This window comes from Durio zibethinus, chromosome 23 (genome assembly GCF_047325235.1).
Source record: "Durio zibethinus cultivar Kanyao isolate XHJ-2024 chromosome 23, ASM4732523v1, whole genome shotgun sequence".
NCBI classification, from domain to species: domain Eukaryota; kingdom Viridiplantae; phylum Streptophyta; class Magnoliopsida; order Malvales; family Malvaceae; genus Durio; species Durio zibethinus.
Window position 1 is genome coordinate 3,796,831 of NC_143184.1, and position 25,893 is coordinate 3,822,723.

Genomic DNA, 25,893 nt, shown 5'->3' on the forward strand with positions numbered 1-25,893 from the left:
TAAATTTATCAACAGCCAAGGTTATTTTTTCTATTTGCAAATTTATTTTAAGGAAAAAAATCACTAGATATAGTGTAATTAAATGGTTTGCTAGTTATAATACCTTTGGTGCGTTCTGGTTGATTACTATTTTTATTTCTGTCAGACAAAGACAACAATGTTAGAGAAATAATAATTACTCAAAAAATTAAAAGAGAGGAAATAATAAATATCAACCAACAACGGCTCGCAATTCCAAAAGCCCCCTTTCTGACTTTTTAACCAACAATTGATTGAAAGTCCATTTTAACCCTAATTCCTTCAGCTCTTTATGAGCGGAAAATTGTCAAAGGCCGCCTCTAACATGGGGGCTTAATTGTCTGAAAACCCCAAAGCGCTCTCTAGTTTCCCCTGTTCTATTACTTTTATTTATTTACTAGGAAAATTATTTTCTTAGCTTTACTAATAATTAGCACACCTTCAGCCATTGTCCTAAAATATTTTTCTCCATCAATTTTCTTTCTTTTTAAAACTTTACCAGAAAACAAGTTGTAGTATTAGCAAAAACTCAAATTTTCATAATGTAACTTTTTGGCTACTTCTCGATTCTCGTTATCTTTCCTCAACCCTCTTCTTCTTCTGCTTCCTTTTTTTATTAACATTTTTTTTTTTTTAAAATTGTAGTAACTAAACAAAGCTCTCCAAATTAGTGCTGCGAAGTAAAGGAAAGCTCGCGCACCATGTTCCTTCTCTAAATCGACTTTAATTATTAAGGTAATAAGATCTTTAATTTTCTACTTTGGATTATGAAATTATGTTTTGATTCTCCCTGGCTGCTTTTTTTGCACGTGACTTTTCGATTAGATCTTGAACCCTTTAATTTTAATTTTTTCTGTTGTTTCTGATTGTTAATACCTTCCAATTTGATGCTTTTTTCCTTAGATATTGTAAGGCGAGATTTTTTTGCTGTTTGCTTCTCTTTTTGTTGACTGGTTTGCTCATGCAAATGGCTAAATGCTGAAGTTTGGAAGTATTTTTAACAAATTGAAGGTTTAAATCGAAGTATACTTTCCTTTTTTTTTTTCTTTCTAATTATAATGTTTTAAACCCTAAGGATTCTACTTGTAATTAGGGTTTCTTTTATCCGGATAGCGTTGAAACTTTAGGAATTGACTTTTATCTGTTTTAGACTCCAGCAATGGAATGTTATAGGTTCCGGCTGTGACAACTGTTACGAGAATAAATTTGCTGAGAATTAGCTTATAATTGTCCTTGAATTGAGTTACTAGCTGCCCGTCTTCTTACGTGGAACATCCTTGTTATGTCTTTTAGTCTTTTTTTTTTTTTGGCTATGATTGCTGATGCTTGCAATTAATAAACTACCATTATGATTTATGAGTTCATTTTCCCATTACTGTTTTTTTTTTTTTTTTTTTGGTTACCTCAGGTTGGATTGCGCCAAACATGGACTGGAAGTGTTCGTCTTCTGCTGGTGCATCCTCTCTTTGCAAGGCACCTTTGAATGTCTCAACTACAATTCCAGAGAAGGCTTTGGTTGAGCAGCAAAGGAGGGTTACAGATCGCACTGCTAAGACCAATGTAGATATAGATCTTAGAGAAATTTACTTCTTGATAATGCAATTTCTGTCAGCTGGCCCTTGCCAGAGAACTTTTGAACAGTTATCAAACGAACTTTTAGAACATCAGCTTTTACCGAGAAGATATCATGCTTGGTTTTCAAGAAGTGGTGCACGTAGTGGGAATGATGATGATGATGGCATCTCCTTCCCATTAAGTTATAACAGCTTAGTGGAGAGGTATGTGTGCATCTTATATAATTTGGTATTAATCATCAATGTTAAAGAAGAGTTTTGAACTTTGTGGTTCTGTTTATTAAAAAACTTTACACTACATATGTTTGATATCATGATAGCTTATCTTGTAGTCCATAATGCTAGCCACTTATTCCTCACATTTTTAACAGTGCCTAACTCCATGTTTTTCCCCTTTAAAACAATACTTGCTTGCTGGTTAGTTGTTGTTTTTCTTCCTTTTGATGAACAATACAGGTCTATAATAGCCTTTCCCTAAGCAAACCAAGTGTACTTGAAATATGGTAGACATGATTGCTTGCCCTTTGATTGATTACATAATGAATCATCGAAAGTCAAACTAAAGGTAACGAATCAATGGTGGGAAATGCTGTATTTAACCCCACATCTTATTTAAAATTGGCTGGGATAGATTAACTTGCCCAGAAACAATCTTTTCTTTTATTTATTTACTTTTTATGTTCTCGTTAATTGTTCAGTCTTGGTTCCATGTCCAAAGTACTAAGTTCTGCCTCGTATAACTTTCAGGTATCCTCATATTGAGAAGGATCACTTGGTAAAGCTTCTGAAGCAATTACTGTGTGCACTGTGCAGCAAAGCTGTGGGAGATACCTGTTCTCCAAATGCTGCTGATGTCCCTACATTATTGGGATCTGGTTCCTTTTCACTTTTGAATTGTATGTGTTACTTCCATAGTGTTACTTTATGCACTGTCTGTTGACCACTGCCCTGCCCCTGCTGCAACTTTTTCCATTTGGATTGTGTTCTACAGATGAGAATTGTAAATTAAGGCAGTTTTGTATTTGTAGTTTGATTGTGGGAAGGATGACGAAAGTATTGCTTTATCAATGTATTTCACTTCCATGATTTATGTCCTTAAATGGTTGCTTAGTATGTCTTCTTATTTGGCAACTTTACCTTTCTGTTATGCAGCTGACAAGAGTAATGAGAATAGGCAGGGCAAGCGTATGCCTGCCTATCTTCGTTGGCCTCATATGCAAGCTGATCAAGTTCGGGGCCTAAGTATAAGAGAAATTGGGGGAGGTTTCAGAAAGCACCACCGAGCTCCCTCTGTTCGCTCTGCATGCTATGTTATTGCTAAACCATCTACCATGGTGCAAAAGATGCAGAATATAAAGAAGTTGAGGGGACATCGAAATGCTGTCTATTGTGGTATGATCAACTGAACTTACAGTTAAAATCTGCTTTTTAGGGAATTTCATTCCTGTAGATATTTCTCATATGGTATTGTTAGTATCTAAAGAAACCCTTGGAATTTGAAAGCATTATCAATTTCCTGGTATGTCTGGTAGTGCTTTGGGGTTCTTTTCTCCAAAAAATGATGAAATATGGTGCAAATAATGAAATATGTCTGTTTAAACAATTTTTTTGGCTTCAAATTGTCTGTCCAACTCAAATTTTGGAATTTACCTTTCTTCTATATTCTTTTGGTAGCATTCATTCATTCGTTTTTTTCTGATTTTGCTGATTGGAACACAAGAAAGTTCTAGTGAGAGGTTATTGCAGCATGGAAGGGAGATGCTTGAACTAAAGCTTATGTTTTATAATTTTGTTATATTTAATGAGTTTAATTGTGATTTTATTTATACATAAGTTAGTTAGGCTATTTTATATATCAATTAGTTTTGCTTTTTCTGTAAGTGTAGGGTTTTAAAGATTGTGTTTGGTATTTTATTTTCGAAGTATACAATTTTAAATAATATATATGGTATTGTTAAGTGGTATTATCTCACATCTATTAAGTCTTAGGTTTCCTCTGGTCCTATATTCAAGTTGGGCCTCTTCACCTATTGCCAATTGATTTTAGGTTGGATGCTTAACATGATATTAGAGCCCAAGTTTGTTATGTTTTTCTTGCCTGTTACTCCTTGTGAGGTTGCCCACGTATAGGCCCCTTGTTGAGCTAGATCTGAGGGGGAGTGTTAATTGGTGTTGTTAATTGGTGTTATTCCACATCTGTTAAGTCTTGGGTTTCCTGTGGTCTTATATTTAAGTTGGGTCTCTCAACCTATTGCCAATTGGTTTTAGATTGGATATTTAACATGTGTTTTAGGCATTTTAAATGCCTAGGGAAAAGAATTTCATAGTTGACTTCAATATTTTTCATTCTTTTGTAACCTAGTGCCTTTTTGAGTTGTTCCAGTGTGAGTAATAGCTTGGCTGTCACTAAAATGATCAATGAAATTGCACTTACTGTTTTTGTTGTTATTCCCTGAAATTTTCTTAGTATCTTTTTTCCTTTATGGTTTTTTTTTTCTTGTCTCTAATTTATATTGCCATTTGGTACCTATATAATTACTTTGAGACCTTATTTTATGGGGAAAAAAAAAACAACCTCTTTGTTGGCCATGCCGTTTTCTCCAGGTACTTTTATACCCTGAGTTCAGCATTTGGAAGATCTGTATTAGTTAAATATCTGACCAAATATATGGTTTTATTGTTAAGATAACTGAAAAAGCTTACAAGAACCCTTTCTTCTCACTGAATAGGAATAATCTTACTCTATTTCTCATTCTATTTTCCTTATGAAACTCTATATTAGGTCAGTAGAGATCATGTGCATAATTTGTACAACTGCTCTAGCATCAATAGATAATGGATCTAAGCAAATATTGTTTGTCTTACAGCCATATTTGATCGTTCTGGGAGATATGTTATTACCGGTTCAGATGACCGCCTTGTCAAAATTTGGTCCATGGAAACTGCATTTTGCTTGGCCAGCTGCCGTGGACATGAAGTGAGTTCATATTGTCTATTTGATATATGACATTCATGATCTATCAGTTTAGCCTGTAGTTTTTTTATTTCTTTACTACATTAGCTGAAGTAATTTTCTTGTTACCTGCAATTTAGGGTGACATAACAGACCTGGCTGTTAGTTCAAACAATGTTTTGGTGGCTTCTGCTTCGAATGATTTTGTGATTCGAGTTGTAAGAATGCTTTACCTTGCTTTACAAGATGCTACTCTTTCTACTCTTGGATAACTAATTTGTTCTTTATGATCTACAGTGGCGCTTGCCAGATGGGTTGCCAGTTTCAGTTTTACGAGGGCATACTGGTGCTGTTACTGCTATTGCATTTAATCCCAGGCCTGCCTTTGCTTTCCAGCTTTTATCGTGAGCCTCATTTCCTCAGTTGCAGTTTCCTGTTGTAGCTTCTCTCAGTTAGTTGATCTGCTATGATAGTAGAGTCTTTGATTTAGGTTTTATATATGTTTGTTACATGTGTAAGCATTTACTTATTTGGTGTTTCTTCTAATTCTAAGAAGCTTTATCTGGAAGCTTTCAATCTAGTGTCTTTGATGTTGACACTTTATTCTATCATACTTGGCTGGGAGGCAGCAAATCATAAATTTATGGCACTTTAGTTGATAACTAATTTTGTTATTTGCTCTGTTAACATTTGTAGGTCATCTGATGATGGGACTTGTCGAATCTGGGATGCTAGATATTCACATTGTAGCCCACACATATACGTGCCGAAGCCTTCTGAAGCTGCTATCGGTTGGAGAACTGCTTCTTGATTGTTTTGTTAATGGTTGTATTGTGTACTTTGAACTTACACTGAAACTGATAAGTTCTGAGCAGGGAGGAGCAATTTTCCATCTAATAATGGACCTTCCTCAAGTAATGTTCCACAAACCCATCAAATATTATGTTGTGCATTCAACGTCAATGGGACAGTTTTTGTCACTGGTAGCTCTGACACTTTTGCCAGGGTGCGTCTAAACAATGTGAACATGTCAAATGCATCTTTTGGTTCACATACAATCCTGTTAAATTTATTTAACTTTGACTGATCTATATCATTTAGATTTCTTTTGTAAGAGTTAGATACTTGCAGGTCTGGATTGCCTGTAAGCCTAGTACAGATGATTCAAAACAACCAGTTCATGAGCTGGATGTTTTGGCTGGCCATGAAAATGATGTTAATTACGTCCAATTTAGGTTGGTCAGTTATAATTGCCAGCTATGTTGTTATTATTGTTTTTTTACCTCTTCTTTTCAACAAATATCATTGCTTCTTTCTGCTTTTTTTGTGCAGTGGATGTGCTGTACCTTCAAGATCCTCAATGTCTGATGTTACGAAGGAGGACAATATTCCAAAATTTAAAAATTCCTGGTCTGTAATGTCCTTTTCCTAAGTTATGTGATATATTGTAACATAAGACTTTCTTCAGTTGTTCTTTTTTTCATCTTCTGTTTATTGTTTTAGTATTCAATATTGTCATCTAGCTTTTGAGATTCACTTCGTTAATTTTAATGTTTTTAGGTTCTGTCAGGACAACATTGTTACCTGTTCTCGTGATGGTAGTGCAATCATCTGGATTCCCAGATCACGTAGATCCCATGTGAGTTGTTTTGATGTACCACAAAGAAGTTCCAGTCAATGCCTTAAACTAGAAATGCCCTTTTTTTAAAAAAAGAACTTTTTTGGGAGTTATGTTGCACTTAAATTCGATGAAGTTTATTGTGCTGTATTTAAATTCAACAATATGAAACTAAATGAAGATTAATTCTTTTACAATCCTTCCACATTCACAGGGAAAAGTTGGACGTTGGACAAAGGCATATCATCTGAAAGTTCCACCTCCCCCACTACCTCCTCAACCTCCTAGAGGCGGCCCACGTCAGAGATTTCTCCCTACTCCTCGTGGTGTCAATATGATTGTCTGGAGCCTCGATAATCGTTTTGTTCTAGCAGCTATAATGGGTAAAGTAGTGATTATAAAGATGAAAGTTTATTTAAAACTTAGCAGACTTAGCATTAAGTTCAAATGTCTGTAATGATTTTCTTGTGTTGGTTTATGTGCATCCAGTATATCGTTATAAAATATGTGCCCAAAACCCACCAGCTCTTAATTGGTGTCCTTTAGCATTTATTCTTTGATTTTTATTAGTGGTGTCACAACATTCTGGAAAGACTTATCTGCTTCATCTATGCTCTGATTTTGTTGGAACCTACTCTGTATATTTTTGTGTTTGTTGGCATAATTATTTTGAAATTTCTTTTGAAGTGCATCTTTAGAGGCCCTCCAGAAGTGTACACCACTTTTTGCTAAAATTTCTTTTGAAGGGCAGCTGTTATTCTTGTTCTGCTCTCAAATAGTTATGTTTTAACATCTTATGAAAAGTTGAGGGGAAAAATACAAGGAAGATGGAAAACATAGTCTTCTGCAAAGCATTTGACTGACTTTATACTTGTCATGATCTTTTTTAAAGTTCTTATAGTTAAACCTATTATCCTTTTTGCAGGGGGTTGGTAATTTATATGTAAACTCTTATTTTTGGTATATGGGCTTTTACTTGCAAGTTATAAGAGGCTATTATATATCTTGAGATGCTTCCAGTTCTCCATCAATAAAACTGTATCTTGTAACCCATGTTTATATTAGAATCTTTCTGCTGTAAATTGTAGAACATGCTGAATCTTTTTTCTACTCCATCTTAAGCAAATGCTTTTAGTTGCTGTTGTTGAAAATATAAAAACCTTCATCATTTTTCCTCATCAGGTTATATGGCTTTTTAGTTTACTGGTTACTGGCCGAGTTTTCTTTTTAATTGTTAAACTTCTGGTAGTTTTAGGCCATTTTGTAATTGTTAAAGCTGTCTGTGCTTTTTCTCGTTTTTGTTCACATGACTGTTACTGGTTATGTTGCCTTGAGGTTGTGATGAAATGCTGTCTTGCTTCTTTTCCAGCTGCTTTTGGTAATTTAGTATTTTTAAAAAAAATATTGCTAATTTAGTTTATTGATGGATCTCAACTATTTGTTGTTAATTCAGATTGCAGAATATGTGTGTGGAATGCTGTTGATGGTAGCTTGGTACATTCTTTGACTGGTCATGTTGCATCAGTAAGTTGTGTCTAGCACTTTCCTGCCCTTCACAACAAATTGATATGATCATGGTATTGGTTTGTTTGTCATTTTGTTTTTCTTGTTGACCATGACAAAACAATTATAGAGAGATGATTTCCTTCCGAGGTTACAAGAACTCTTCATCATTGGTGTTGTTCACCTCTTTCTAAATGCAGTTGATTGTAGGTTGCTCTTTTTTCTTTTTAATTCAGAGGATAACTTGAATGAACTTCGTTTGCTTAAGCTGAACTTCATTATTAAAATATTTCCAATTAACACAATGTACTTGCTGGCCAGATTTCAGTTTTTTGTTCACTAGATTTAAGATGAATTTCTTGCAATTAATATTATTTGATTTGTTCTCGTAGTGTTTCACATATTTGTTGCCTTGGTGCTCCTGCACATCCTTTTGCTTGTGAACTGGTTGTCATCTTGTTGGAAAGAATGTCATTCCTCACTTCAGTGTTGAATTTTTGGCAGTCTTATGTTTTGGATGTCCATCCTTTCAACCCTCGAATTGCGATGAGTGCTGGATATGATGGGAAAACAATAGTTTGGGATGTGAGTTTCTTGTTCTTGCTGATATGTTAACTTTTCTGAAACTGCCAAATTATTTGTTTATTTATTATTTTCTGCAAGTGTTGATGTTTATTGAGTTCCTTGGGAACTATATTTCCAGATATGGGAGGGCATACCCATCCGGATATATGAAATTGGTCGTTTTAAGTTGGTTGATGGAAAGTTTTCTCCGTAAGTGAAAGTGTTCACCCTTTAATTTCTTTTCTTTGCTTTCTTTAGTTGGAAAGATGACATGCCCTTTTTATTATTCTGAAAAAGTTTGTATATCAAGACAAGGGTTATCGGCTTGATCCTTCTTAGCCATACAATTGCTTTTACCCTTATAGCATTCCATATTTTGGTTTGTGTCCATCTATTTTTTGATCCTTGACTGCACACATTCTCTTGTCAGACTTGGTTTTATGATCAAATCAACTAGTTATTGTTTATTGTTTTGATGTTTTGGCTGTATGGACCTGTCAATACGGTACAAAAGGTCATGTTAAGCTTTTATATGTATGCTCAGTTGAAGTACTTATCTTCACATCAGATGCTTAATTCTCTAGTAGTTCATACTTCATGGGACAACCACAAAATGCAGGCTTAGGATTTTTAGAGAGTATTTTTTCTGGATCTTTTCACACAAATTTTTGCTGTATGCCAAACTTGGATTATATATGCTCTTCCTCATTACTTTGTATACTGTTCTAGCTTTGTTGGCATTCCAGTTGTTCTAGTCTGTATGTGGTTGCTCAACCATGATGTTCTATTGAAAAAGTTGTAGAGCATCAAAATGATAAAGCATGAATTTTATGATGTGTGCCTAACTTTTTGACTTCGACAATTTACCCTTGCGAGGGAAGTGCACGTCACATGGCCATTCCACAAAACTGGCTTATTGGGTTGTGTAACGCTAATGATTATATGCCCAACGACCTTTCCTTTCCTATCCGATGTGGGATTAAAGTACCTTGCCTACTCCTTTGAAGCATTTGGCATGACACGTGCTTAGAATTTTGAATGACAAGAAACTAACCAATAATGCTTTATTAAGTTGTCTATCTTTGGTGGTTTATATTTGATGCTTTCTCCTGCAATTGTTTTTTTTTTTGAAAAACTAATTTTGTAATTCTTGTTATCTGCATTTTAAATCTGAACTATTTTGTTAAATCTTAAGAATTGTTCTTTGTAAAGAGACTGTAACATTCTTCTTTTCCGTTAATAGGGATGGGACCTCAATTGTACTTTCGGATGAAGTTGGGCAGATATATTTGCTTAACACTGGCCAGGGTGAGTCCCAAAAGGATGCCAAGTATGATCAGGTAGATGAAAATATTGCTTGTAGAGCCTAAATCTCCCCTTTTCTCCTTTGTTTAGTTATTTATCTTTTTTTCCTTTTGCCCTTCTCTCATAATATAAGTTGGTGTCATTCAATTGCTTTATGAGGTTGTTGTCTGTGCTTTCTGGCAGTTCTTTCTTGGGGACTATCGCCCCCTTATTTGGGATTCTGCTGGAAATGCTCTTGATCAGGTATGTTGCAACTCCATGTTAAAACTAATTTGTGGTAGATTTCATGTTTGTCAGTCCAGAGAGTATCAATATGCATTGCAAAAAAAAAAACATAGACGATTGGGGGAGATTTGAAGCATTGTTCTTGTTTCTGTGCAATGCATGTGCATCAGTTTACAACTGATGTGCTATTCATATAACTTTGATGCAGGAAACACAGTTTACTCCGCATCGTAGGAACACACAAGATCTTATTTGTGATTCCAGTATGTCTACAACTCCTGCTTTTGCGGATTGATTAGCATGTTATTCTGATGTACTTTAGCTAATGATTTTGATGGGAAATTCTAGGCATGATTCCGTACCCAGAACCTTATCAGAGTATGTACCAGAAACGGCGACTTGGTGCGCTGGGTATTGAGTGGCATCCATCTTCCACAAAGTTTGCTATTGGCCCAGATATCAGTTTAGGCCAGGATTTTGAAATGCCACCCTTGGAAGATTTGGAAAGAGTGATTGAACCTCTACCTGATTTTGTGGATGCCATGTATTGGGAACATGAAAATGAAGTTATCAGTGATGACACTGATTCAGAGTACAATGTTGCCGAGGAATGTTCAACAGAAGGTGAACAGGGGGCATTATTTTCCAGCTCATCTAGAGGCACAGAGAACAGTGAAGAAGACAGTGAGGTTGAATGTAATCACAAAGATGGCCTTCGCAGATCACGAAGGAGAAAATACAACCCTGAAGTAAGTGGCTTTAGCCTTCTACTAGTGTTCATTATTGTTGGACCCTGTTCAAAACTAAATTGTATTATTTTCAGGCTGAGTTGAAGACTTCATCAGGAAGAAGAGTCAAAAAGAGATATTTGGATGAGCGGGATGGCTATATATCTGGAACCCGTAGGACAAAAAAATCAAAAAGTGGCAGAAAAGCTTCAAAGAGAAAGTCTTCCAAAGGAAAGCCATTGAGACCTCAGAGAGTTGCTGCACGTAATGCTCGAAGCATGATGTCTAGAATCACCGGAACATCTACGGATGGAGATGATGAAGTTGACTCAGAAGGTGATTCATGTAATAGTGAGTCATTGTCTCAAGATTCAAGTACTGAAAACAGTGAAATTGAGAGAAACTTGGAGAACGTACAACTGAAGTCCATGAAGAAGGAACAAGAATCTGAGGATCTAGTGTGGTTACATAAACTCCCTGAATCTCAATCAAATATTGTGAACAGGAAGAGATTGGTCTTAAAGTTCTCCTTACGTGATTCTAGGAAGCCAGATGCCCCAGCCAGCAGATTGAACAGTGGCAATCAGATCAATTTACTGGACCATTCATCTGGACCTCCAGGAAATTTTGATGGAAATACCTGCTCCAAAGACCCTGGTGCACCCGCTGCAGATATGGAGCTCTCTGACCATAACAGGATTGATCTAGAAGATACAAGTCAATCTATAAATACTGGGGATCATTTAGAGAAATTAGTGGGGGACATGGAGAACAAAATCAGATGGGGAGAGGTTAAAATTCAGACATCCAAGCATTCAAGTTCAGGAGATTTAATGCCAACTGATGTCCTCAATGAAAACAGGATTAGTGCTGTCAATGGGTATGTTAAATTTAGAATGAATTGGAATTTTTATTCCTTACATAAAAACCCATATTTAGGGATATGTATTGTCTTGCAGGGGAGAGGGACAGTTAGCGACTCCTGCATTGCAAGATCTGGATAGAGAGTCGATGGAAGAGTTTGCTCCTAATGAGGTGCACAAATCTTTAACATCTGAGTTACTGTCCTTAGGTGACCATCAACCAAATGGTAGTGCTTCAGCATTCTATTGTAATGTCAGCCTTAACAGGAGAGATAAAGATTGGTCTGCATGTGACAAACATGGAAATCATGAATCGGTACATACTGATCAGGTTGGTGGCGTTAACCAATCTCGTGGATCAAATGAGACTACTCCACACAAATTAGTAAAATTAAGAATAAGGACAAAAGCAATTTCAGGGGATATTCCTTCCAAACTAAAATCCCTCACTGCAGTGAATGATCCAACCTGCAGTGGAGGCGATGTGAGGTCCAGAAACACTTTGTCTGTAGATCACAATCTAGGTTACAGAATGCAAGAAATGGGTGAAGGTTCTGACAGATCAAGTTCTCTTCAGTTTCACTCTGGTTTAAAGTTAAACATGAATGATGGGGAAAACCCATATGATGACACAACTGACTCCACAGGTTTAAATGCCATCAATGATCATGATTCAGAAATTGGGTTCACCAAAGCAGCATCTGATGCAGTTGGTAGAACACGATCCATGAAGATGAAGGCAACTTCTCAGGAGCAGAATGCCTGGAACCATAGCTTGAAGGTAGCAGGGACATCAGCAAATGAAGAGAACTCTGTGAAAGCATACAATGGCATTGCATCTGATGAATGGATGTCAAGTTCCAAAGTTAGAGAGAGATCAAGATCCACCAGAACCAAGCGGGGTGGAGATCATGACTATAACTTAAAATTTTCAAGTGGAAGGAAGTTAAATCCTTCTGTTAGAAAATTATCATGGTTGATGTTGTCAGAGCAGGAAGAGGGTTATCGTTATATACCTCAGCTGGGTGATGAAGTTGTATATTTCAGACAGGTATGTCATGCTTGCTCTGGATTTTTCTCTGTACAAACTTGATAATTACTATTTCTCACAACTCAAAATATGGCTTTTGTTATTTGCAGGGGCATGCAGAGTGCATTGAATCAGGTCGCTTAAAGGGGGCTGGTCCATGGAGCTCAAGGGGACACCTGAGTGCGGTGGAAATTTGCAGGGTTGAAAACCTTGCTTATTCCCACTTTCCCGGTTCTGGAGACAGCTGCTGTAAAATCACACTACGATTTGTAGATAATTCATCATGTGCGTTTGGGGATGCATTCATATTGACCCTGCCTGAGTTGATAGGTTTTCCTGATTTTCTTATTGAGAAGACAAGATATGATGCTGCAATGAGGAGAGAATGGACCCGCAGGGATAAATGCCTAGTATGGTGGAAGAATGATAATGGGGGGGGAGGTAGTTGGTGGGATGGTAGAATAGTTGCTTCACAAGGCAAATCTATGGATTTCCCTGACAGTCCTTGGGAAAGATATGAAGTTATTTACAAGGATGGCTGCAAGTATAGGCACAGTGCTTGGGAACTGCATGATCCTAACTTTCCATGGGAGCACCCACATATTGATTCTGAAATCAGGGATAAGCTTCTCTCTTCTTTTGCTAAATTAGAGCGTTCAGTGGGCAGCAATCAGGTTCTTTTCTAACTAATTTTCCTCTAAATTCTAAATGAATTTGCATGTGAAAATTCTATTTTAAATGTGGAAGAGATTGGTTTCCACAAGGTTTTAACTTCTTCCGCATTTAAAATGTTGCAGGACTCTTATGGATTTCAGAAACTGAATGAAGCAGCCCAGAAATCAGAATTCCTTAACAGGTTTAAATTCCCATTCCAAAACTATCCTCATCGTGTTTCTTTTCCTTTTATGCTGTCACTTCCTACCACTTGTTTTAGAAATATTACCTAATGGTATATATTTTTACATTAAACCATATATGTCTTTTTATTTTCCTGTTTCATCTCTTTTTTTTTATTGGTTTATGCGCTATATTAAATCTGTTTAATTAGGAAAGCCGAAAAGATCTGTGATATCAGGTATTCAAAATATCTAAAACTTCTCTAGACACTGGTTAATGCCATATGTTTAATTAAGCTCCTGAACTTATTATTGCCTGCAACTAATCAATGAGAGAAGTGTAGTGCGTGTGACTAAGGAGTATACCATTCTTTTGATAACTTGAGTGCATTATTACACTCTTTTGTATAGGATTGTAGTTTGTGCAATAACAGACAGATGATCGTATCCCTTTTGTTTTGATATAGAATCTCATTCATTGGCCTGCAATAAGTAGGCAACTGAAACATAAATAAAATTCTGGAATTCTCACAGGTTTCCAGTTCCATTGTATCCCGAATTGATCCGGCTGAGGTTAGAGAACAACTATTATCGGACCATGGAAGCAGTGAAGCATGACATAAACATAATGCTTTCAAATGCGGAGAATTATTTCGGTACAAGTGCTTACCTATCTTCAAAGATGAGGCGCCTATCAGACTGGTTTACAAAGACGTTGTCAAGGCTGTAGGAAGCTGTATAGCTTTTTCTTTTTCTTTTTTTTTTTAATTTTAATTTACATTTTCAATTTTGTAAAACAAACCATTTTTAGGCATTATTGAAAAATGACAAATGGAGGGAATTGAATTCCCGGGGAAAGGGATGCAGATATACTAAATATTTATTAATGTATAGATGCATTTCCTTTCTTAAGTTATAAGAGAAAGATGCACAGCTGAGTTGAAAAATACATTTGCTCATACCCTCTTATTTTTATGTGCTTTGCTAATTGCTATTTTGATGTTGTTGCTGTTTGTATTATGGACTTCTGTTAGCATGAATTAGAAATTCTATTATTTGCATATAGAATAATTAAGTATTCTATTCTTAAATTAATCTTAATGATAACACATTTAAAATTTTATATTATTGATTCTTTTATTTATAAAAGACTATCTTCATCGGTTTTTTCTACTTTTTTTGGGTATCAAGCCTATAATACTAAGGGGACTTTCCTAGTTTAGTTTATTTAAAAAAATGTATGGCATATATTTCAAAAAAAAAATGTTTGACATAAATCATCTCATTTCTCACGTGACAAGCATGTGTACTTGCACCCCCATTCCGGTTCCATGAAGTCTCAAAGGCCAAACCCTAGTGATTTATTAAGTTGAACTCGAAAAACCCTAAAGTAGAGCCTCAAAGAAATTTTCCATTATTTTCTCTGCGAATCAATCACACACGATTTTTTATGGCGGGAGGGAAGATGAAGAAAGAGAAGCAAAAGGGCCCGAGAGCACCCTCCAACCACTACCAAGGTGGTGTTGCTTTCCACAAGTCCAAAGGCCAGCACATCCTCAAGAACCCTCTGTTGGTCGACGCTATTGTCCAAAAAGCCGGCATCAAGAGCACCGATGTCATCCTCGAAATAGGTCCCGGTACTGGAAACCTCACCAAGAAGCTTCTCGAAGCCGGAAAAATGGTCATCGCCGTCGAACTCGATCCTCGAATGGTCCTCGAGCTTCAACGCCGCTTTCAAGGCACCCCTTTCTCTCATCGCTTAAAGGTATCGGTATTTGTCTATTTTTCGTTTGCCTCTTTTAATTTTAATGGATTGGGTACTATTGACCAAATTTTTTGATCAATTTATACTCTTTTGTCTGTAAAATTCTGAACTTTGGGAGCTTAGATAGTCAATAGCCTGGTAAATTTGAATGTTTTAGAATTGGGGATTTGACAATATTGTATATAATGCTAATGTTTTTCAGGTTATTCAAGGCGATGTGCTGAAGACGGATTTACCCTATTTTGATATATGCGTGGCAAATATTCCATATCAAATATCTTCTCCTCTTACATTCAAGCTACTGTTTCATCAGCCTGCTTTTAGGTGTGCTATTATTATGTTCCAGAGAGAATTCGCTATGCGTTTGGTTGCTCAGCCGGGTGATAATCTTTACTGTCGACTTTCTGTGAATACCCAATTTTATGCTCGAGTTTCTCATCTCCTCAAAGTTGGGAAGAACAATTTCCGGCCTCCACCTAAGGTTGATTCTTCTGTTGTAAGAATTGAGCCAAGGAAACCGCGGCCGGAAGTGAATCATAAGGAATGGGATGGGTTTATAAGGATTTGTTTCATTCGAAAGAATAAAACACTTGGTTCCATTTTCAAGCAGAAAAATGTACTGTCTCTTTTGGAGAAAAACTATAAGACTTTGCAGGCACTGCAGGGCTCGCAAAATGTTCCGTTGGGTGGGAATGATGATTTTGATGTTGCAAGACTTGGGGATCAGAGCATGGAATTGGATGATGGAATTGATGATGAGATGGACGTGGAGTGTGATGAAGCAGAAGGAGATGTGTCTGAGTTTAAAAATAAGGTGTTAAGTGTGCTGAAGGAAGGAAATTTTGAAGAACAGAGGGCGTCCAAGCTTACACAAGAAAGTTTTTTAACTCTACTGTCTATGTTCAACAAGGCCGGCATACACTTCTCTTGAGATGACAGTACTTTTTTTGTTCTTTTGATCTGTCTTCCTTCCTTAGGTAATAGGAATATCCAATTTTGTTTGGCTTGTTTCTTTATCAACTAAACTTAATTAAGAGATCATCATTGAAAGCTTTTTATGCCAAGAATTTTTTGTTTTTCTTTTATATTATTTAGCTAAGCTATACGTTTCATTCATTTTTGCCCCGCTACGTGTCATTATTTTACTGGTTAACTCATATGAATATTAGATTTTAGAAATATTATTCAGGCAAATCGAAAAGGATTGATGTTTAACAAGGCTGGCGTACATTTGCCCTTATTCTATAACGTTCCCTTCTGTTTGTTTTTCTTTCTTTGGGGTTTATTTTTCTCCCATTAATGTCCAGGTTTTTTTTTTTTTTTCTTTGGCTTGTTCTCTTATCAGCCAAGGGTAATCCTTTAGATTTATCTTTTAAAACAATCTTCTAGTAGTTTATCAAGAGACTCTCTTTTTGTTGAAGATCAAGAGTACCATCTTCTTGATCTTCAATACGAAATTGGAACTGTTAGTTCATGCAAGGATGTAAAGGTTCTTGTTTCCCATTATTCTTTGCATTTTCCTCACCGTTTTTTTCATGGATATCTGCCATTTGACCTTTGCAAATGGCTATAAATCGGTTTATAAAAAAAAGAAAAAGGAAAAAAAATTAATATTGAACAAATAGGAGGACTCCAGTGCTGAAATTGTCCACAGCTTAACATGTTTCTTCAATGTGAAGTTTGAATATTTGTGTTATTATTTATTTATTTTGCAACTCTCATTATTCTTTACAGTTTACTCATTAATAAAATTATTTTTTACTTTAGATGAATACTTGTCGCACAAAAAATCATATCAAATAAAATTTGAGTTCAGGAAACTCTTTCAATCAATTTACTCTGTTTCAAAAGTGGGCCTAAATCCTAATAAAAGTTGTCATGATAAGATGGTAGCTTATTTTCGAGAATTGATCAGCCTCACACGGAATGCAAATAGTTTTAACACTTTTGAGGGTACTTCTATTATCTCCTTGACTTCACTTTAACATAGGTCAAGGATTCTTTAAGATACGGACCATCATTCTGTACTCAATATTTTACGATATTTTCTATTAATTTAAAAAAAAAAGGGGGGAATTTGCACAAGTTGAGCAGCAATGTAATGCTCATATGACAAAGGGGAAGTAATCGGAGAGAATACAGTTAGTCAGACAGTGTGAAGTTGCTGCTGCTCAACATCGTCTTCATCATCAGAGTTGGAGGTTTCTTCGTCAGAATCCTGTAAGAGAAAGCAAAATAACGATTTTAGCTGCAGTTGCATTATATATGAAACTTGAGATTGTAAAACCTTCGTTTCAATTTGTAAATAATGAAGTTAATGTTTAAAAATGGTAATGAGATAGGCAAGAGACACGATGTTGTCGTCGAATGCTGTTTCCAATAGCTGTAATTGTCCGAAGCAATATGTACATTGGAAGTAAAATTCCAGTAGCTCTAAAAAAGATTAACTGTAAAATATACCAAAGGAAAATATATCAGAAAAGATGAAAATTATTCCTAGGACTGTGATGGTAGCTTATGTAAAAACAAAAAAAAAAAAAAGGAAAAAATTGGATACATACTGTAAGGATTGCAAATGGGTAATGATCTGTTTCGCCATTCAGCACAGCGAAGAGATGTTTAACGAGCAACACCACAGTAAACTGTCAATTCATTAACATATTCAAACGTAAGCAAACTTAACATGCTTGTGATAATTAAACTAAAACTGCTCACATTGATCTTTTGATAAAATGCTTGATTTTTAATTTCAATTATCATATTCAAATCTTGACAAATTTAAGTCCTGGCGCACAAGTACTAAAAAATAATTAAAATAAATCATTTTCTCCGAGGAAGGGTTGGGAGGAAATAAAAATAAAATTTTCAGCTAACCTTTAATGGTGGGTAGATGGTTTTCACATGTAGTTTCCCTTTCAGATTCAGTTGTTGTTTTTATATGCAATGGGTGCAACCCATTCTAACCGTCGAAATTAGTAAATTATGGGTGTAGTTTGAATTACACACTAAAGCTACTTCTATTGATTTTCCTAATATTACAAATTCCCATATACCCATTTTCAACTACCACCGTGGTTTGCCACATACCAAAGAAATGGTTAACCCCCCCCCCCCCTTTTTTTTTTTGGTTGTACCTTGAGATATCATTTGTTTAATTGTTAATAATCCCTTGGAGCAATTTCAGCTAAAGGTTGAAGGAGATTCTCATTGTATACCAAAAGAAACGAAAACGTACGGTGAGGGCCAGTGATCGGCAGCAAGAGGCGCCTCTGTCAGCAGCAGAAGTACATTGAGAGAACTCATTTTCCATGTTCATTCCTTCAGCTAAGGCCACTAATCTTTGATGGTGTGGTTCAAGCTCTCTTCTTGGGATTTGCAGGCTATCTCTGAGACAAAAAAAACAAGCACCAAAATTTTTTAATTTTTTATTAATAAAATATAGAAAAGGCTGCGTAAAGAATAAGAATTGCATAAGATGACTGTCTGGCTGTTTACATAATATTGGAGAACTTTTTAAATAAAGATGAATGGATTTTTGTTAAAGTGAACAATTTTTTTCAACACCACCAGCAGGCAAGTCAGGCGCCATTAGCAAAAAATTATGAATTGAAGCAAAAAAAAAGTTAAGATTACCTGATGGTTACTGCAGCTTCAATCAACTGAGACTTCTTTGATGGTGCTGTGACCGTATATCCTGGTACATATTCCTGCATGAAAAAAGATTAATATACAGTAAAACTTTCATTAATGACTAAACAAACCTCTGGGAACATTTTTTTAATCTAAATAAATAATCATAGCAGTGATTCTTTAAAACATTCTTGAAAGAGAATTCCAGGAATCTGAGATATCTATATTTAAATGATGTAATGAGGGTCATAATTGGAAATTATTAAGATTTTATTTTCTTTTGTTTACCGACGAAGAATCCAATGAAACGTTTTACAAGAAGCTTGAATCACATTGAAGAAGAGAGGAAGACTTGGACAAAAAGTAAAGTTGAAGAGAAGGGACAAGTTTTGGATGCCCCAAACTGAAAAAACGTTACAAAAAAAAAAAAAAGCGATGAAAGCAGAGTTTGAGGAAACAAAAGAAAAAAAAAACCCTGGTAAACAAAAAACCCAGTTTGATATCAAAATAGAAACATCAAAATTTGTTTTGATGAATAAATCTTTGAAAAAAAACTTTTTTTCGTGTAATCATTAAAATTCAAACCTGCAGACAAATTTCACAAGTTGTGTTTCCCTTCTCATTACACCACCTCTGTATGCAATCTCTGTGAGCAAACTGAAAACAGCAAAAAGAAGAAAAAAATTAAATCATCAAAACAGAGAAAGCCCAATAATCAGAATCTGAAAATAAGCATGTTAAAAGAAAAAAAAAAGTTCTACCTTAACAGTGCCAGAACAAGCACAAGGAGCTTCCAAGCTCTTAAAGCTTTCAAACTCTTCTTCATGGCAAATTCTACACTGTGAAACTGAAGAATTTGATGATAAATCGTCTACAAACAAAACAACATCTCCCATTTCTTCTCAACTTTTCTTTTTTTTTCCCTGCGTTTTTTGAGAACTTTAACTTTTCTTATTGATCGATGTCAAAATTTGCTCTTCTCTGTTTTCCTTTTCAATGTCGTCCTTTTTCCCTGGAAAAAGGACTTTAAATTAGAAACAGATCTTGAAGTTCCATAAATAACCCTACGTTATCTTAAATGAAAATTATTTAAATATTTGGCTTTTTTTTTTTTTTAAGGAAAAAGACTTTGAGTAAACTAAGACGACGTTTTTTTTTTTTTTTTACTTGCTTTCATGCGCAACAGTATTCTTTAAACATTCAAAGCTCAAACAATAATTTTTTTTTTTAATCTAAGAAAACGATTGTAGTATCTGTATTTCTCATTCGTAATAACTTGTGTAAAAGTTTTGTAGTTTCATTTTGTTATGAAATGTTAATACACTTTGTGGTTTTTATCGTTTAAAAAAAATACTGCTAAATGAATCTTAATCTTTTTTTTTTCATATATTTTTTTATTTTTTAAAAATAAAATTATTTGATTATTATTTTTTTCACATACGTTTTTGAAAATAAATATTTAAAAAAATTATAAACCTTTTTTAAAATGAATTTTTGAAAATTTATTTTCAAAAAATTATAAATCTTTTGAGAAAGTCAAATTTTCGAAAAAAATTATTATTTTTTGAAAATTTATTTCAAAAAAGTCATATGATTTTTTAAAAATAAATTCTTAAAATGTCATAAAACTCATAAAAAAATAATTAAGTAATCTCATTTAAAAAAAAAAAAAAAGTTATGATGTGAAGAAAAAAGAAAGAGATATATTTAGCGCCACTCTTCATAAAATGAAAGTTTGTTGTGGCTTTTTTGGATGCACTTTGAGGAAGATAAAGAGTTATTCTGCATTGATAAGAAAATAATTCAAAAGGTAATAAAGTTTATTTTTCTTTTCATAGGTATAAAATTTAAGAGGACAAAGTAGTTACCAAAAAAAAAAATTTATTATTAAATTTAATATTTAATTTAATTAATTTATGTAATTATTTGAATAAAAAATACATTATTATTTGAATGACAAGCATATTCTTGAAAAGGAAAATAAAAAATTTTAAAAAATAATTGATTGCCCTAGGATAATTTTTACAATCCTATTGTATTCAGGAAGCTCCTTATAACATGGTATTTGCTTGGTTGTATGGTTCCTTGTTCCTGGACAGTGAACCAAAGAAGTTTATGCCTTATATTTGCTAAATGCAAAGTGATTTGAATGTCATATAAATAATAATTAAAAAGGTATACATTTATATCATATATGAAATATAGAAAAGGAAAATGAAATAATATGAAATTTTGAGACATCCTATAATATTTTGATGGATATTTCCAATTGAAATAATGATATTTGACAATTGAGCATTTTCTACTATAAAAAATAATTTATTATTTTTTTATAACTGAGAACATTATGAATTGAATCATAATAATTGAAATTAAAAATTCAACACTATTGTATTATTGAAAAAATAATAAATTTATATTTAATATAGTTTTTATTTAATGAATATATTGAAAGGAGTATAAGGGATTGTTTGAAATTTGGTTTTTACATCTCATTTTTCTACATTGTCATTGTTATTATCGAAGTGGGGGACATTTCTGCTAAGCTTTTGCAATAATATATGCATGGTTATGTTTTAAAGATATGAAAGTGATCATCAATTTAAATCATCATAAATATAAAACTTAAACATCCTCACCCATTTTCTTGTTTTTCGTACTACAAAATAATTTCACATCGTTAAATATTTATTCTCATTTAAAAATTTTTTTTCTTATAGGGGTAAAATTGGAAATATGTTTTTCTTTATGAAGCAGTGACAGAATTATTGATTTAATCATTCATTATTAAATCCTCATGTCGCTCTGTAGTCCAATTTAAAGATTTTCCTTTCAGGTTTGAATTTTAGACGTCTGATCTAGAACCAACGTCTCCAAACGTTCTGGCCACCAGAAATTTAAAAAAGAGGGGCCGCTTTTGTAAAAAAAATAATAACGTGCGCGCTCACCGAAAAAAACATGAGCAAAGAATTAGCTGTGCTTCCGTGGGACCATGGGCCCCTCCATTTTGACGCTCCATGATGTTACTAGTTTTTTCTCAATTTCCAATCTATTCTTCAAAATTTCAAATTCTTACCAAAAAAAAAATTAATATTCTGTTATATCCCAATTTAAAATTTTAAGATGCTGGCATTTTTCTTTGTTCTTTCTCGAACTTATCGTCTTTTTTCAAATTTAGATTTGGATTTTAGTGCTAGTAATTATGTGGCGGCTTTATCGTTTTAGACCTCACAAATTGTAGCGATGAAGGCACGCACCGGATCAAGCACAAATGGCATCAATGAAGCATGCACCGGATCAAGCTAGTGGCAGGCACTAGGCAGTAACATGCGCTTGGTGGGGACACCATGCGCCCACTTCATCAGACTGATCTCGACCGTCGCTATTACTGATTAGGCTAATGGAATCCACGTCTTCGATAGCAACTTGTAGACTTGCGTGTATACAAGCTATTGCCTTGCTGAGTTAGTTAATTAAAAGCTAAGTGTCTCGCTTTAAGAAAATAAATCATTTTTTAAATAGTATTAATCAATTGGGCACTGCCGCCATCAGCCGGCCAAAATGAGATTTATTTTTCTTTTTTATTTTTGATTAAAACAAGATATTTGAGGTCAGCTAATTTTTATGTATTATAAAATAGAATTTAATAAATTAGTCCCAGCAAAGCTATAAAAAATTTAAATGATTAATTTAATTTGATGTAATTATTAAGAAATGAATTTTTCAAAAAAATGGTGTGAGTTAGCTAGAAAGGTGGTGAGGCTATAATATAAATTTTTAATAGAATTGATAAGCAGCGCAGGGGAAGGTGGTTGAATTCTTCGCTTCAAAGTGGGGCTAATATCGGAAAAGGAAAGATAAGTCAACCTGAGCTACTAATTATTTGAGAGAAGGTGACGAAGGCCTTGGATCTATAAAGTCTGCGACTTGCTTCGGTTTGTAATGAAAATTTAGCCCTGATTGAAACTGGGCTAGTCCATGGGCCCACATATATATTATTGGTGACCACTTGGTGGCCAACTCTCCTCTACCTTTTCGAATGTTCACTTTAAAACCAAACCAGATTGCCAATGAAGTCAGCAAATTGCAATGCAGATTCTTTATTATTATTTTTTAATTTCTAAATTATATGGACAAATAAAAAAAAAAAAAAGCATTTAAACCTTAAAGTTTAAAACCTATAATCATTCACCATCTCGCATAGATAATTAATTACTCGTACAAAGTCAAAGACATGCGATTCAATAATTTATTAATTATTATGTTGTTAATTTGTACGTCGGAAAACCCTGCAACCTATGAAACAAAAGGTTTTTATAAGCGAAATCATTTTGGAGCGTCGGCATTCCAATTATATCTCGCATTTAACTATGAAATGGAGAGTACAGTACACTATTTCTGCTCATTGGAGGGCAATGAGATTGAAGACCAGGGAAATTCTAGATGTGCCTCCACTAAACTTTGCTTTATATCGATATATATGAATTATTAGTTGCAATTAAACTCGACCTACCAATACCATGAGAGAAATTGGAGAACGAAAGAAGCCAAACCCTTCTTGAATTATTCATGAAAGTACAATAAAAAAAAAAACAAAAAGAAAATGTACTAATGGGCGCTGCGATTGCGATCGCCGACCTTCAGAGGGTTGGGACTTGGGATGTCCTTTATATGCGGAGGATATAAATATATATATAATCAAATAAAACTGTATAATCAGTTTGGCCTTTTTCTAAAAAAATGCCCTATAATCAGTTTATTATTGTATCGAAAAAGCAAGCAATAATGGAGAAACTACATCAAAATGGGCTTTTAGATCCGGTTTTATAAGCCAACGTTATTCAAGAAAATCTTGTGTTAATGATAACATTTAAATCTTAGTTTTGAATCCTATATTATATAATATTATATATATATATATTTCATTCAATTATAAGTTTGATTTGATTTGTGAAAAAATGAGTAGCTTTTTCTGGGCTTTTTGTAGACAAAGGCCACACTGCCTTTTCTCATCTTGCACACATACTAACAAATGATTTGAACCATAAAAGCACTTTCCATGTTACAATCTCCGGGGCTTTCTTGCAATAGTGTTTCGACTTTGACTGAATTCGAATCTAAAGCTTCTTTGTATATCATTGATGAGGTGATAATAAAAAGCAATATAAACATTTAATTAATTTTCTTACAAATGCTGGTATATATTTGACAATAGAAAATAGATTTTATATTCAATCAAAATTGTAGATTTTTTTTCCTCACTTGACTCTTCAAGAGCACTTAGACACACATCTTTTTATCCAATATAGTAACGGCATATAAGAATTAAGAAATCACATCAATGAAAAATAATTCAATTATCTATATCATTTTCGGGCAAACAAAATATCCATACATTTCTATGTCTATATATGCACACCTTGAAGTCTTAGCTGGAGTTCAAGATATTTGATCCTCCAAGGCCTAGCTTCGGCGAGATGTTGACAATCGAGATTTCATAAGAAGACTACAGGATTTTTTAAGTCAATCAATGGAGATATTTTTCCACAAGGTAAAGGCCTGATCCGATAGTTCACTTCTGATCTGCATTCTAAGTTAAAAATTGAAAATTGACAGGTTGGTTGTTTACTATAGTTAATTACTTACTATAATAATTGGAGCTGTCTGCCGAGCAGATTTTCTTATTATTTCTTTTGGGAGAAATTGATTTTTCCAGGATACAGCTACTTTCACTTCAAAAACCAGGACCGGAGTGTTAAATATCAAAGCCACGGACCTCAAAAACAGGTTACTAGAAAACCACAGCAACTACCATCCGTAAATGTTTGAGCTTTCATTTGCTTTCTTATTAACACTTTAAGGCCAGTAATTTCTTGGAGCTTCTTATATTATAGTGTTCAAAGCAAACAAAAACACAAAGCAGAGTCGTAGCAATGGAAGCTGTGAACCTCAACAAAAAGGAGTGCAAATTTGTGGTGGCCGTGGATGAGAGCGAGGAGAGCATGTATGCACTTTCATGGTGCCTTGGAAATTTGATTTCCCAAAACACAACCAACAACCTCGTGCTTCTTTACGTGAAGCCTCCACCTCCTGTCTACTCTTCCTTTCACGCTGCAGGTTAGCAATCGCTACTTCTTGTTTTCTTGTTCCTTGTAAAGTCTAAACTATATATAAAAGATCTCCATTAAAAACGTTGCAGCTTTCCATCGTTTATAAGTATTCATATATGAAAAACTAGTACTTAATACTCTTCGTACCGCAAACAAGCTAGTAAAAGAGTTTCCTTTGCAACTGTCAAATTTTGACAGTAAGTGGCCAAATCAATTCTAGTATTTAATTACTTAGGTAAAAAAAAAAGTTGAGGTTTTGTCTTACATATAAGAAATTACCAAAAAAAGGGAAAATTCATTCAGCAGCTATTGTTTGGTCTATGCAGAGGTTAGGTTTTTATCCACTGACCAGTCAGATCTTGTCACAGGGTATGTGTTTTCCAGCGATGTGATCAGAGCCTTGGAAAAATATGGCAGCGATCTGGTGAAGTCGGTGATGGGAAGAGCCGAAGCTATCTGCGGAAAGTTTAGCAGCAACGTAAGCCTCTTGTTTTGAAGTACATGCTGCTTTATTCACTTTCTATCATTGTATCGTTTTGGTTTATGATAATTCTCTTACCATTGTTATTGATGAATTGCAGATACATGTGGAGAGAATCGTCGGAAGCGGAGATGCAAAGGACGTAATATGTCATATCGTGGATAAAATAAAAGCCGACACTTTGGTGATGGGGAGCCACGGCTATGGTTTCTTCAAAAGGTATAACAATCTAAGTGATTTCCTTCTTTGTACTCTTTTCAACTTCTATTATAAATTATTTCCAGGCAAGGTAGCTTGAAGATGACTTTCCCCTTTTCAATTCTACAGAGCGCTTCTAGGAAGCGTGAGCGATCATTGTGCCAAGCATGTTAAATGTCCAGTGGTGATCGTGAAACATCCTGAGAAGAGATAAAGTTTCTTCTGCATTTTCTTCCGCTTGAATATTGTCAGATGGTTTCCACTAGCATGTACACCAGTTAACCTGATCAAAATATATAATACTTGGGCACTATATTGTAATTCTTTTTTTTTTTTTTTGAAGAACTATATTTTACTTCTTAATTCTAGTTTCAAGTGTAATAGTTCCACGTAATGGGTCGTCCACTTGCACTACAAGAGAAAATAGATGACGAGGACTGTGATTTCTTCTCTAAAGTGTGCGTTCCTCAAAGGAAGAGATGGGGTTTATCG

At 34.5% G+C, this 25,893-nt stretch overlaps 4 protein-coding genes across 11 annotated transcripts; 3 read left to right on the forward strand and 1 right to left on the reverse strand.

The window, feature by feature from the left end:
* Positions 1 to 434: 434 nt before the first annotated feature.
* On the forward strand, positions 435 to 14,176 carry LOC111314077 (WD40 domain-containing protein). 3 transcript variants are annotated; one of them, XM_022915095.2, is made up of 26 exons: positions 435 to 562; positions 664 to 753; positions 1,427 to 1,796; positions 2,340 to 2,488; positions 2,745 to 2,984; positions 4,460 to 4,569; positions 4,686 to 4,763; positions 4,843 to 4,949; positions 5,242 to 5,336; positions 5,421 to 5,551; positions 5,647 to 5,780; positions 5,878 to 5,955; positions 6,106 to 6,184; positions 6,378 to 6,546; positions 7,617 to 7,687; positions 8,171 to 8,251; positions 8,370 to 8,440; positions 9,474 to 9,570; positions 9,719 to 9,778; positions 9,969 to 10,023; positions 10,109 to 10,509; positions 10,584 to 11,368; positions 11,448 to 12,402; positions 12,492 to 13,055; positions 13,179 to 13,237; positions 13,752 to 14,176. In XM_022915095.2, the coding sequence occupies exons 3-26, from the start codon at positions 1,444 to 1,446 to the stop codon at positions 13,945 to 13,947; spliced, it is 5,118 nt and encodes a 1,705-aa protein (XP_022770830.2). In that variant the 5' UTR covers positions 435 to 562; positions 664 to 753; positions 1,427 to 1,443; the 3' UTR covers positions 13,948 to 14,176. The 3 variants fall into 3 exon arrangements, with proteins under 3 accessions (XP_022770830.2, XP_022770831.2, XP_022770833.2); XM_022915096.2 differs by having other exon boundaries at positions 5,677 to 5,780; XM_022915098.2 differs by having other exon boundaries at positions 5,242 to 5,459; positions 5,677 to 5,780.
* Positions 14,177 to 14,538: 362 nt separating this feature from the next.
* On the forward strand, positions 14,539 to 16,067 carry DIM1A (Ribosomal RNA adenine dimethylase family protein). Its single transcript, XM_022915106.2, has 2 exons — positions 14,539 to 14,982; positions 15,185 to 16,067. The coding sequence occupies exons 1-2, from the start codon at positions 14,668 to 14,670 to the stop codon at positions 15,911 to 15,913; spliced, it is 1,044 nt and encodes a 347-aa protein (XP_022770841.1). The 5' UTR covers positions 14,539 to 14,667; the 3' UTR covers positions 15,914 to 16,067.
* An 847-nt stretch (positions 16,068 to 16,914) lies between these two features.
* LOC111314082 (uncharacterized) lies at positions 16,915 to 19,615 on the reverse strand. The gene is made up of 7 exons (XM_022915107.2): positions 19,374 to 19,615; positions 19,198 to 19,269; positions 18,616 to 18,689; positions 18,218 to 18,368; positions 17,544 to 17,624; positions 17,334 to 17,429; positions 16,915 to 17,200 (listed from the first exon to the last, which is right to left on the reverse strand). The coding sequence occupies exons 1-7, from the start codon at positions 19,506 to 19,508 to the stop codon at positions 17,129 to 17,131; spliced, it is 681 nt and encodes a 226-aa protein (XP_022770842.2). The 5' UTR covers positions 19,509 to 19,615; the 3' UTR covers positions 16,915 to 17,128.
* A 4,448-nt stretch (positions 19,616 to 24,063) lies between these two features.
* LOC111313387 (universal stress protein A-like protein) lies at positions 24,064 to 25,725 on the forward strand. 6 transcript variants are annotated; one of them, XM_089752082.1, is made up of 6 exons: positions 24,064 to 24,163; positions 24,329 to 24,399; positions 24,507 to 24,729; positions 25,049 to 25,200; positions 25,304 to 25,422; positions 25,488 to 25,725. In XM_089752082.1, the coding sequence occupies exons 3-6, from the start codon at positions 24,546 to 24,548 to the stop codon at positions 25,573 to 25,575; spliced, it is 543 nt and encodes a 180-aa protein (XP_089608208.1). In that variant the 5' UTR covers positions 24,064 to 24,163; positions 24,329 to 24,399; positions 24,507 to 24,545; the 3' UTR covers positions 25,576 to 25,725. The 6 variants fall into 6 exon arrangements, with proteins under 6 accessions (XP_089608208.1, XP_089608207.1, XP_089608206.1 ...); XM_089752081.1 differs by having other exon boundaries at positions 24,102 to 24,228; XM_089752080.1 differs by lacking the exon at positions 24,064 to 24,163 and having other exon boundaries at positions 24,266 to 24,399.
* The last annotated feature ends 168 nt before the right edge of the window (positions 25,726 to 25,893 follow it).